The sequence below is a fragment of the Chiloscyllium punctatum genome, chromosome 39 (assembly GCF_047496795.1).
Source record: "Chiloscyllium punctatum isolate Juve2018m chromosome 39, sChiPun1.3, whole genome shotgun sequence".
NCBI lineage: Eukaryota > Metazoa > Chordata > Chondrichthyes > Orectolobiformes > Hemiscylliidae > Chiloscyllium > Chiloscyllium punctatum.
In genome coordinates this window covers 59,148,355-59,162,028 of record NC_092777.1, presented here as the reverse complement: position 1 = coordinate 59,162,028, position 13,674 = coordinate 59,148,355, and the positions used below count along the sequence as shown (strand labels likewise).

At 40.0% G+C, this 13,674-nt stretch overlaps 1 protein-coding gene across 14 annotated transcripts in view; it reads left to right on the top strand.

Annotated features, from left to right (window-relative positions):
- Positions 1-13,674, top strand: part of bptf (bromodomain PHD finger transcription factor) — a 149,386-nt gene that overhangs the window by 83,946 nt on the left and 51,766 nt on the right. For all 14 annotated transcript variants that reach the window (XM_072558858.1, XM_072558859.1, XM_072558861.1 and 11 more), the window contains 3 exons: positions 8,362-8,486; positions 11,326-11,454; positions 13,343-13,493. In XM_072558858.1, coding sequence (XP_072414959.1) covers positions 8,362-8,486; positions 11,326-11,454; positions 13,343-13,493 — 405 coding nt within the window. The remainder of the gene's footprint in view (positions 1-8,361; positions 8,487-11,325; positions 11,455-13,342; positions 13,494-13,674) is intronic.

The following is a 13,674-nucleotide window of genomic DNA, read 5'->3' as shown; positions in this document are numbered from 1 at the left end:
CAGATTACAGTGGAGTCTTGATCAGATGGGCCATTGGGCTGAGAAGTGGCAGATGGAGTTTAATTCAGATAAATGTGAGGTGCTGCATTTTGGGAAAGGAAATTTTAGCAGGATATATACACTTGGTGGTAAGGTCCTAGGGAGTGTTGCTGAACAAAGAGACCTTGGAATGCAGGTTCATAACTCCTTGAAAGTTGGGTCGCAGGTAGATAGGATAGTGAAGAAGGCGTTTGGTATGCTTTCTTTTATTGGTCAGAGTATGGAGTACAGGAGTTGGGAGGTCATGTTGTGGCTGTACAGGACATTGGTTAGGTCACGTTTGGAATATTGCATGTAAATCTAGTCTTCCTATCGGAAAGATGTTGTGAAACTTGAAAGGTTTCAGAAAAGATTTACAAAGGTGTTGCCTGGGTTGGAGGATTTGAGCTGTGAGGAGAGGTTGAATAGATTAGGGTTGTTTTCCCTGGAGTATCGGAGGTTGACGGGTGACCTTATAGAGTTTTTTCAAATCATGAGGGGCATGGACAGGATAAATAGACAAAGTCTTTTCCCTGGGGTGTGGGAGTCCAGAACTAGAGGGCATAGGTTTAGGGTGAGAGGGGAAAGATATAAAAGAGACCTATGGGCAACTTTTTTACGCTGAGGGTGGTATGTGTATGGAATGGGCTGCCAGAGGAAGTGGTGGAGGCTGGTATGATTGCAACATTTAAAAATCATCTGGATGGGTATATGAATAGGAAGGATTTGGAGGGATATGGGCCGGGTGCTGGCAAGTGCGACTAGATTGGTTTGGGATATCTGGTCGGCTTGGACGAATCAGACCGAAGGGTCTGTTTCCGTGCTGTACATCTCTATGACTGCCATGTTTTATGGAATGGTGTTCAAGCTCTCTGCAGCCACAATTGTTACATCTGTTGGTAATAACAAAAGCAAAATCAAAAAATGCAGTAACTGGGTTTAATTGTTAGTTGTTAAGTGTGTGAGGGGCTATCAAATATAATTTTTGCGCAAAATTCAGGAAACAAGACAGCAGCTTAGAACATGAGAGTTAAGAGCAAGAGTAGGCCTTTTGGCACTTGGGCTCCTGCCTGAAACATTGATTTTCCTGCTCCTCAGATACTGCCTGACCTGCTGTACTTTTCCAGCACCACACTCAATTTTCAGCACTTCAGCCATTCAAACCTGTTCTGCAATATCATATTTTCACTAGTCCAATCGCAAGGACCATCAATTCACATGATTTTGGTTGGGCTACCTCCAAATTGTGATGCAGGTGCACAATCCTTTATCCGAAATCCAAAGCTTTTATCGTGAAGTTTTTTTTTTCTCCATAACAAGATTGTTTGGCGTGCAAACAATTAACCCAACTCCACACCCACTTGACTCAGGTAACTCAGATGTGGCGTGGCCCAGCACTGGCAGGCATCAATTCTATCTCCGCACTTGTAGTACTCGCAGGTGCTATTCAGTAACATTTTTTATTTCACAGTGCAACTCGCTTATGCTGAAATCTGAAAAATTCAGAATTCCAAAAACCAGCTGGTCCTGAGGGTTTCGGATAAAGGATTGTGTACATGTACTTAGAATTAGATTTTATTGTCACGTACTCAAGTATGTGGATAAAGGAGTACTGTGAAAAGTGTACAATGTTGGCGTTCCTGGTGCCATTTTAGGTACGAAGTCGTAAACTAAGCAAGCAAAGTTAGAAGTTCAACGTTGCAATCCTTAAGTGTTTAGTCATGCTGGGCTTGCCCTCACCACAAGGTTCAATCTCTTGGGTGTTGGACTCAATCTCCCTGTAATTGACGCCACTGCAGATGCCTGGAGACCTCGGGCTGCCTGCTGTTGCATTAGGCTGCTTGCTCTCTCCTCTCCTGGGGGACCTCTGTCGCCCCTGCGCTGAGCTTGTTCTCCTACTGTCCCCACACTGGTTCAATATGTCCACAGAAGGCTAGTAGATTAAAGTAAGAGAAAAAAAATGCTGTTAAGGAAAGAAATTAAAGAGACCAGATGAGTTCTGGGCATGAGCCTGCATGCTGCGCTGCTTCTCAGCCATCATTGTGAATTTATAGGTATTTCACGCACTCTGCTGCTGAGCATTTGGTTGGAGATTCTGGATTCTACAAGCCAAAGGGAATTGTCCTCTTTATTTTTCAGTTGTGACTTTGCTGTCTTGGGACTTGCTTACAGCAATCAGCGAGTGAGAGAAAGACAGAAACTTTATTACATAGGAATGCAAGGGTGTCTAGTGGACGTTCTTCAGTTGTGACCTTCATAGCACCCCAAAACCTTATAGAAGCAGAATACTGGACTAGTGCACAGAGCTGCGTTGCAGTTGTTTTTTAACTCCTCTTACATATTCCTTGATTGGGGAAAACACATGTCTTGCATTTGGAATTGCTTTTCTTTACCTCACATCATGCCCAATTTATACACCCAGCAATCTTTGGCTTGTATGTCCCTCTTATATTTTAACCAGCAAACCTGCATCTGTCTTAGAAGTCCACTATGTCAAAGTAATTCTGGGATTGTGATCTGCTGTCATATGAAAGATCATAGCTGATCTAATTGTGGCCCCAACATTATCCTACTTGCCCTAATACCCATTGAGTCCTTTATTGTTCAAGAATCTACCGACCTCTGTCTTGAAAGTATTCAGTGAGTCTGTCTGCACCACACTGTGGGGAAGATTGTTTCACAGATTCACGAACCTCTAAGAAAAGAATCGCTTCATCTTCATCTTAAATTTGAGAATCCTTATTTTGAAACTATCCCTTAGTTCTAGTCTTTCCCAGAACGAGAAATATCTTTTCAGCATCCATCCTCTCGTCTTCAGGATCCTGAATGTTTCAATTGGATCACCTTATTCTTTGAACTTTAAGTGGATGCAGACCTAATCATCCAAATACTGTCATGCAAGAGAATGCACAGACACACTGCTCCTTCTGCCCTGCCCTGCCCCCCCCCCACACGCACACACGCGCGCGCGCCCATGCCACCGCCCCACGCACACACACACTTGCTGTCCTCATGAGTTGAATGCTAACTTTTTTTGCTTCAAGTATCAGGACCCCAAATCCCTCTGGACTGTGGAGTTGGGCAATTGCTTGCCATTTACATAATACTCAGTTTGTTATTCTTCCTGCCAAAGTGGACAAGTTCATATTTTCCAACTTTATTCTTCATCTGTTTTGTTTTTTTTTTGACCCCCTCACCTAACTTAGCTGCCTCATTTTACTACCCACTCACTTAATTGACCTGTATCCTTTGGCAGACTCCTTGTATGCCCTTCACAACATTCCTGCCTTAGTGTCATAAGGCAATACGTTCATTCCCATCATCCAAGTTGTTGATATGAATTGTAAATAGTTGTGGCTCCAGAACTGATTCTGGTACTCCACTTGTCATCGCTTGCCAATCCAAAAATTAACTTTGTACCACCTATTTCCTGATAGATAACCCATCCTTTAACCATGCTCATATGATACCCCCTACATTATGAACTCTTATTTTGTGTAATAACGTTTGTGGCATTTTGTAAAATGTCTACTGGAAATGTAAGTGCAGCACATCCACAAGTTCCCTTGTATCTGTATTGCTTGTGGATTTCTCAAAGAACTTTGCTAAATTAGTCAAACGCTATTTTCATCTCACAAAGCCATATTGACTATATCTGATTGCTTTGGATTTACAGGGTTGTTTTGATAAAGTGCAACGTAAAATGTTATTGTACAAGATAAGAACACATAATGTAGGAGTGTGGATAAAGGATTGGAAACAGAATATAAGGATAAATAGGTAATTTTGGGATTATAGATACTTGGATTCCAAATGCTAAATCCTAAATAGAGATTATACAAACTGAGGTCATACCTCTTCGGAAACAGTTAAAAATGTCACAATACCAGGTTATAGTCCAATAGATTTATTAGGAAGCTATACAGATACCTGATGAAGGAGCAGCGGTCCGAAAACTAGTGTTTCCCAATAAACCTGTTGGACTGCAACCTGGTGTTGTCTGAGTTTTAACTTTGTCCATCCCAGTCCAACACCAACACCTCCACATCATGGCTTCCTTGGAAATAGGAAGATTAAAAGGTAGTTCTATCATAGATTTCAAGATATTAAGGGGAACAAATAGGATAGATAAAGAGAAACTATGTCCGTTAGTTGGAGGGCATTTTCTAAATATTGGAACTGGACATTTTTTAAGCATGAAATTAAGAAGAGCTTCACACGAAGGCTGTTACAAGTTTAGATTTCTTTTCTGCAAGAAGGAATTAATGCTAGATTATTGGTTAATTTTAAACTGAAAGTTAGATTTTTATTGTACAACAGTAGTAAAACAATGGGACAAAGGCAGCTATGTGGTTGGGTCACAGATCATTGTGATCTCGCTGAATGATGAAAGTCTGAAAGGTAAATGACAACCATCTGTTGGTACTTTCATGGCCTTGTCCCCCCTCATCTCCTCACCTCTGAATTCCTTTAGCCTTCCAATTCCAAGACCTTCCTCCAAGTCCTCCAATTCTGATCTTATGCAGATCTCTGATTTTCATTATTCCACTGTTGCTTTGTGATTAAGCTTTATGGTGTTACGGTTAAAACTGAAAAGTGGTGCTTTATTCAGTACCAACATTTGTAGAGCAATAGCATCCTTAATTGTAGGCCAGGCATTGAGGTTCATATTTCACCTGCCCTGGAGGTGTGCTGTCATGTATCTGAACAGTTTCTAATCAAGATAACGTACTTTGAATAAAGATTTTTATTTTCTTTAGCCCACCTAAAGAAACACTTGCCAATGGCTGTACTAGTCTGAAAACAATTGTTCTGATCTTAGAAGCTATCAGACTTGGGCCTGATATATTCTTGGATGAGAGACTTCATGTTTTGCTGTAGAGCATGGGGAAACTATCAGTAGAACTTAAATGTAAGATTGCCGATCTTCAGATGAGGGAGGCTGAAGAGGTGTCTGCCTGCTTGACTGCATGTTATGAATATGTGGTATTGTTCATTGAAGTACACTGAAATCTGTGTCCAGGCAAACAGAATTCCATCTAGCAGCACCTCAAGTCTGTCCATTGAACCTAGATCTTAATTACAAAATAGTCGACATAACTGGAAATGATCCAGAATCTGGGGGATTTAAGATTATAAACAATGCATCCACTAACTTTGCATCAACTATTTTAAAATTATAAAGTATTAGCCATTTGGTATAGGTTTTTGACTTGGAGACATTGATTTCTTCTGTACTTGTACGTTACTCACTGATCTGATATCCCCCTTGCATTGATCTTGGTACTCATTTATTTCTGGTGTATTACTGTGAAAGCAGAAGTACTGTTTGTTTAATGTCTCTGATTTTTTTTAAGCATTATTAATGCTCTAATTCATCAGGAGAACCGATCTTACTTTTGCTAATCTCTTTTTACACTGGAAGCCTGTACAATCATGTTTTAGTATCTCTTGCTTTATTCCAATATTCTAATTTACCCTTTACCGATTTATAACCCTCAAATTTACTAATGTTATTGGCAACAAAACCCTCTTGGGCTATGCTATGTGTGACGTTTTAAATTAGCTGTGGATCGAACACTTTATTTCCCACATTGCTTTCCACTGAGAAGTGAAAGCTTATTCGTTGAGAATTATTCAGTATTTTGAAGCATTTGAGGAAGGCTCACATGCCAAGAAAATACAACACCAATGGTCAGATACTGAATGTTGAGCAAAAGAACATGTTCAGAGTCCTGAAAATGATTGGACAGATTTATAGTCTTTGGAGCATAGGTCACTGGACCTGAAATGTTGGGTATGCTTGCTCACCACAGCTACTGGCAGACCTGCTGAGTTTCTCCAGTTGTTTTTGTTTCAGATTTCCATCATCCATCGTTATTTGTTTTTTTGTTTGGACAGATAGATACATTGGTTAAGAAGGCATTTGGGATATTCATTAGAATGAACTGAGGCATGAACATAAGAGATGTGAGATTTGCTGTCTTTATATGAAGCACTGAATGCCCACTAAGTACTGAATACCGATGCTCACCGCACTATAAGAAAGACAGAATTGTATTAGGAAAGGCATGGAACAGGTCTGTGAGGATATTGGAGAATTTTGGTTTTGAGGGCAGATTGCTTAGGGTGGGGTTGTATTCATGCAATAGGCTGAGCAGGAGCCCAAGTGAAGTATACAAAAACATTCCTATACCTCTATGGCTGAGGAATCCATAGATTGAGGGTAAGTGGGAAAATTTATTCAACCAGATAATGGTAGAGATCTGGAACTCACTGCCTGAAAAACTGATAGAAACCTTCCTAAAATGTAAAAATTACTCCAAGTATCATAACCTAGATGTTTATGGATCAAGTACTCACAAGTGGGATTAGGTTTGGCTACTTGAGCCATGATAGAGCTGAATGGGCTCCTATGTTGTTTCAATGACTAGATTAGATTAGATTCCCTACAGTGTGGAAACAGGCCCTTCGGCCCAACCAGTCCACACCGACACTCCGAAGAGTAACCCACCCAGACCCATTTCCCTCTGACCAATGCACCTAGCAGTATGGTCAATTTAGCATGGCCAGTTCACCTGACCTGCACATCTTTGGATTGTGGGAGGAAACTGGAGCAGCCGGACAATGTGCAAACTCCACACAGACAGTCGCCTAAGGCTGGAATTGAACTGGGGGTCCTGGTGCTGTGAGACAGCAGTGCTAACCACAGAGCCACCGTGTGGGATTTGATGATTTCTTTAAACGTTCACCATGGGCTGTTTCAGTCGTAACCTTTATTTCAATTTCTTAATTTATCTTGAGCAGTTTGAGCCTTGCAGTTTTGTAATTGGTTTAAAGTTTTATACTCTAGTTTAAACTTGCATGAATGTATCACCTTTGGACTTGATGTGAAATTCTACAATTTTCATTCATCTCCAGAGATTTTTATTAATTGAGAAAACACCGTGTTATTTTACAAGACATGATCTTAATTAGCTTCTTCCCTTGTTGACTCCATGACACAGTTATAGAGTCATAGAGAAGCACAGCATGGAAACAGACCCTTCGGTCCAATTTGTCCATGCTGACCAGATATCCTAACCAGATTTAGTTACGTTTGCCAGCACTTGGCCCATATCTCTCTCAGCCCTTCCTATTCACATACCCATCCAGATGGCTTTTAAATGTTGTAATTGTACCAGTCTCCACCACTTCCTCTTGCAGCTCTTTGCAGACACACACCACTCTCGGCTTGAAAAAGTTGCCTGTTAGGTCTGTTTTATATCTTTTCCCCTCTCACCTTAAACTCACGTCCACCAGTTCTAGACTCCCCATCCCAGGCAAAAGACTTTGTCTATTAAAACTATCCATGTCTCTCAGGATTTTATAAACCTGTATAAGGTCACCCGCCAGCCTGAGACACTCCAGGGACAACAGCCCCAGCCTATTCAGCATCTCACTGTAACTCAAATCCTCCAACCCTAGCAACATCCTTGTAAATCTTTTCTGAACCCTTTCAAATTTCACAACATCCTTTTGACAGGAAGGAGACCAGTATTGCATACAACATTCCAAAATTGGCCTAACCAATTTCCTGTACAGCTGCAACACGACCTCCCAATTCCTATACTCAATGCTCTGACCAATAAAGGAAAGCATACCAAATGCCGCCTTCATTATCCTATCTACCTGTGACTCTACTTTGAAGGAACTATGAGCCTCCATTCCAAGGTCTCTTTGTTCAGCAACGTTCTGTCGGACCAGTGTATAAATCCTGCTCTGATCTGCTTTTCCAAAAAGCAGCACCTTGTATTTATCTAAATTAAAGAGAAACAGTGTTCAATGACCTTGTCCTCTTTACCACTTGAACCAGTTTCATATGTTCAGTCTGTATGAAAATGAAATTGCACAGTTGGAAGGTGTGCTGGAATGAATTGAAAATAAATGTTTTCTAAATCAGTATGTTACCTTTGAGACTTGAATTAGATGAACAGGAAGCATTTGTGTTATGTGGAGGAAGCTATATTTTTGGTTTTGTTTTACCATAAGGCAATGTTTTTTTAAAAAGCATATAGCGCACTTATGGTTTTAACTTTTCACTTTGTTGATTTTCTTCTTCTTTATCTGTTGTTTGTCAAATTGCTTTGTGTTTTTTCTAGCTTGGCTTTTGAGGGACAAAATAAGTAGGACCATGAAATTAATAGCAGACTGGGGAAGTTCAGATGATACACCACTTTTGTGGTGTCAAGCATAAATTTTATATTAAGCATGTCATTAGTAGCAATATGATCTTCAGAGTTTTCATAAAGCATGTTGTTGTTAGTAATTAATGGTCCGTTACACTAATGTCTTTTTGCCTAGATATCGACTGCAAACTGTGAAATCCTTAGCTGGTGTCAGCCTTATGTTGCGGTTATTATGGGCGTGCTTACGATGGGATGACATGGCAGTTAAACCACCATCAGGAGTCACCACTGCACGTACGGGTATGGCAGATTCTAAATCATCTGAGACTGTGTTTTAGCTGATGCATTTTGGAGAGCTTTGGGTAAAGAGGATTTGCAGCTATACGTGTTTTTGTACTATGCTGTTAGATACCTCCAAATTAAAATATCTGAACCTTTTCAGAACGTAACAATTTTACATTATGTAGTTGCTCATGAATTTAGTTTTTTAAAAACTGGTTAAAATGGCGATTTGCAATAATAACACTTTCTTTTATATAATGCACATTTAGATATACTGTCCTATTCAGAAATAGTGGAATATTGATGCATGCCATCAGCTCAAAATGTGACACATTCTGTGGAATTCTGATTGTATAGAGTGACTTCTGGGGGAATATTAGTAGCATTTAGGCATAGAAACAGTAAGCCAATCAAGTCTGCCTATCATGCAATGAGACCATGGCTGATCAGGCTCAACATCACCTCAAATACTTTCATATCAGGAATCTACCCTGTGAATTTTCTATGCTTTTCCTTTGATACGGGGACCAAAACCATTTCAGTTATGGTCTGACAAGTGCCTAGTGTAATTTTAGTAAAGCAGTTTTACATGGAGATTATGATACTTGCCTCTTTCAAATGTAAGTTTTGCTGACTTTGACATTTTCAATAAATACATTTATAATTGCACTATATGAAGAGATCAAAACTCTTCAAATCAAGGAGATGCCAAATTCAGTCTTGTGATTCCATCAAATTTAACTTGAATGACGTCAGTATTTAGGCTGCTACATGAGTCCTTGGTATTCCTGGCTTCTAGTTGGCAAAGAGAAAGAAGTCTCTGGCAGAAATATATTTCTGTCTGGGAGATTTGGCCTTGGGGATTCTAGAGTCCAGTATTCTAGCAATATTCGCAAGATAAATTGATCCAGGAGTCATGACCAAATGGTACAGCATTGTCCATTATACCCAAAAAGCAGGGGATGAAACTGATATCATAGAATCCCTGCAGTGTGAAAACAGGCCATTTGGCCCAACAAGTTCACACCGTTCTTCCAAAGAGTAACCCACCCAGACGTATTCCCGTACCTTATTACTCTGCATTTCCCTTGAACACTGTAATGTAATTTAGCATGGCCAGTTCACCTAACCCGTGCATCTTTGGACTGTGGGAGGAAACTGGAGTAACCGGTGGAAACCCACTCAGACATGGAGCATGTGCAAACTCCACACAGATAGTTGCCTGAGGCTGGAATTGAACCTGGGTCCCTGGCACTGAGGCAGCAGTGCTAACCACCATGCTGCCATGGGATTTGACTTTAATGAAAATATCAGACATGTCTATATTTATATCCAGGCCAGTTTTCAAGGGAAAATAGGAGGTAGAATAGGACATATAATGTCTCAAGCTTGCTCTGCCATTCTAGACTATAGCTGATCATTTGCTTCAATGCATATCCAATTCTGTTGCCACATCCCTTGATTTTGCTAGTAACTAGGAATCTATCAGTCTCTGTCTTGAACTTAATTAACATCTGAATTTCTACAACCCTCTAGTGAAGAGAATTTAAAAGATTCACCACTCTTCATCAAGTTTGTCTCATCTTGCCTTTTACTCTGTCCCATGGTTCTCGACTCAGTTGTCGGGGAAACATCCTTTCTGCATCTAATTTGTCTGTCGTTTGAATTTTTTTAAGTTTGAGATCAATCCTTAACAGGCCCAGTCATCTCAATTTGTTCTCATAGGACAGTCCCTCCATCCCAGGAATCAGTCTAGTGAACCTTTACTCTTTCTATGACAAGTATACGCTTTCTTAGACAAAGAGACCACCATATTTAAGGTTTGGTATAACCAGTGTTCCAAACAATTAAACCAAGATTTCTTTGCTTCTGTACTTAAATTCTTGAAATAAAAGCTAATGTTTGGTTTCTGAATTGCATGCTAACTTTTGTTTTTTTCTAAGCTTATTTTTCCTAATTTTCCTAATTATTACACACCTCTGGAACAGGTGGGACTTGAAGCCAGGTCCCTCAGTCCAGGGGTTGGGACATTACCACTCAACTCCTGAGAGCCCCTGCCTGCATGCTAATCATCAGCAATGTAGGAACAATGACACCGCTCCCTTGGGCATCCACACATTCTAATCTCTCTCAGTTTAAGAAACATTCTGCTCCTTTGTTCCTCCTGCCAAAGTGGATAAGCCCTCACTTATCCACATTATATTCCATGCTCTTGCACACTCATTCAACCTGTCTAAATCCCATTGAAGCCCCTTTGCATCCTCCTCTCAGTTCACATTCCCACCCAATTTTGTAACACCTGCACACTTGAAAATATTTGAATTGGCCCTCTGCATCCAAATTATTGATAGAGTGAATAGCTGGGGTTGAAGCATGGATTCTTGTCGTACCCCATTGCTCACAGCCTGCAAACCTGAGAATGATCCATTCTTTGCTTTTTGTCTGTAAAACAGTCCTTAGTGCATGTTAGTGTATAACACCCAATCCTGTGCTCTCTAATTTTGTTAATTCACCTCCTTTGTGCGATTTTATTAAAAAAAAACTTCAACATCCAAATATACCACATCAACTGATTTCTTCCTTATCAAGTCAGTCACATCCTCAAAAATACTGTCTTGTCAACAGAATTCCCTTTCATAAATCATTAACTCTGTCCAATTAGACAGCTGTTTTGTAGTAAACTTTGATGTTATTGTAATAGCTAAGCGAATTACACAAAGGAATTTATGTAAAATATGTATTTTGGATAGGTTCGTTTTGTTTGAATTTGAAGTGGTGATTTTTGCTAGTTTATAATTTAAGTGTATAGGCATTAACAAAAGTCAAGGATAAACTCACCCTTGTTATAACTTTGCAGAAACCACAGAAACTGATATCACTACTACGGAGATTATCAAGCGAAGAGATGTTGGTCCATATGGAATCCGTTCTGAATACTGCATTCGGAAGATTATCTGTCCTATTGGTGTTCCTGAAACTCCTAAAGGTAAAGTTCATTTCAAAAACATAGAACATATCACTGTTTGTTGGTTCTCTAATTTTCCTGCAGAAATCCATTCTGATCTCTTTGAAGTGTGTTTTTCTTAGATCTTTATCTTGCTTTAAGACTTGCTATCAATACTAGTATTAAATTCATTTGTCATATTGTCAGTATCTGCAAGATGTTCCTTCACCTTCAGTATGCTAACCAGTTCTGGTGTGTTAATTATTACTAAATTTAACCTGCAATCTTCTTCCTGACCTCTCCACCCCCACCCCCACTCCGGCCTATCACCCTCACCTTAATCTCCTTCCACGTATCGCATTTCCAACGCCCCTCCCCCAAGTCCCTCCTCCCTACCTTTTATCTTAGCCTGCTGGACACACTTTCCTCATTCCTGAAGAAGGGCTCATAACCGAAACGTTGATTCTCCTGCTCCTTGGATGCTGCCTGACCTGCTGCGCTTTTCCAGCAACACGTTTTCAGCTCTAAATTTAACATAGTCTGTTTCAAGAAATATATTACTTCAAACACTTTAACTGTTTTGTTTCTTCCAGTTTGTGAAAAGTACAATTCCTGATTGCAGTCACTGCTTCCTGACCTCAATGTTTTTAAGTCTCTCACAATACCCAAGTACTAACTTGAGGTTTTATGTTCCATAAGTCTCTCCATATTGTCTCATTGCTTCAGCGCCCTTTTTAAATCCCTTCTTTCTGCTTCTATTATTGTATATTTTATCAAAATTGCTTTATTTCCTGTCCAGGTTTTCTTGCCCTTTCTAAAGCTTTGACTATTTGGCACCCCCAGTCATACTGGATCTCTAACGCTGCTACAACAACCATGTCAAGCCAGTTTTCTGCTTCTGTCACAATTTTTCTTTCTTACCCTGTGTACATTTCTGTAGAGAGCAGCTATTTTCTAAGTGTCTCCTTCCTAGAAATGAATTTTTTAGATACGATTAAATTAGATACTTTACAGTATGGACACAGGCCGCTCGGCCCAACAGTTCCACACTGACCCTCAGAAGAGTAAGCCACCAGATCCGTTCCCCCTACTCTACATTTACCCCTGACTAATGCACCGAGCACTATGGGCAATTTAGCCTGGCCAATTCACCTGACCTGCACATCTTTGTGATTGTGGGAGGAAACTGGAGCACCCGGAGGAAACTCACGCAGACACTGGGAGAATGTACAAATTCCATATAGACAGTCGCCCAAGGTGAGAATTGAACCCGGGTCCCTGACGCTGTGAGGAAGCAGTTCTAACCACTGAGCCACCGTGCTGCCCTATATTGTTTAATACTTTTGTTTTTTTATATGTTATCATACTGGATAGATCTTCCTTTGTTTAAATTATTCCCCACTACCCTATTTACTCTCTTGTAAAATGACCAATTTCACCTTCTACAGTGAATTTCTATAAATAATTAGAATTGTGAGGGTCCAGAGCAAATCATTCCTAATGAAGGGATTATGCCTAGGGATTATGCCTGAAACAGTGATGTTCCTGCTGCTTGGATGCTGCCTACCCTTCTGTGCTTTTCTAACACCACACTCTCTACTCTGATCTCCACCATCTACAGTCCTCACTTTTTCCAGAGCAAATCAGTCTAGCATAAGTGCTGGGCTACAAGAATCAAATTTGAGTCATAACCTTGTTTTAAATTTTGACCTTGTTGTAATCCATCCTTATTGAATTCTGGAGGTTTTTAACTGGGCCTCGAGGTGAAACTCTGTGCTTTTTCAAATTGTTTACTTTGGGGCTAGGTTAACTTGGCCTAAGGTTGTATACAATAAAAGGTTATATATGTCAGCTAAAAATAATGAATTGTTTTGATTAAATAGACAAAAGTTGTAAGTCGTTTAACTTTTTTTTGCTTTCCCATTTGAAGAAACTCCAACACCACAGAGAAAAGGTCTTCGATCTAGTGCATTACGGCCAAAGAAGGTGGAGGCCCCAAAGCAGACTGGTCCTGTAATAATTGAGACCTGGGTTCCAGAGGAAGAACTGGATTTGTGGGAAATTCGCAGTTTTGCAGAGAGGTAGAACCGACTTGGTTCATGTCTATATTTATTCAGTGTACAATAGCAAGTCATTTTAGCCTCTAACAAATCTTCAGTCAACTGTATTTATTTTCATTATGCTGCAAACTGATTAAGTTTGATGGTTCTATGATAAATAAGTGCAAGATTAGTGAGCTAAGCAAAGATGTTATTTTTACTT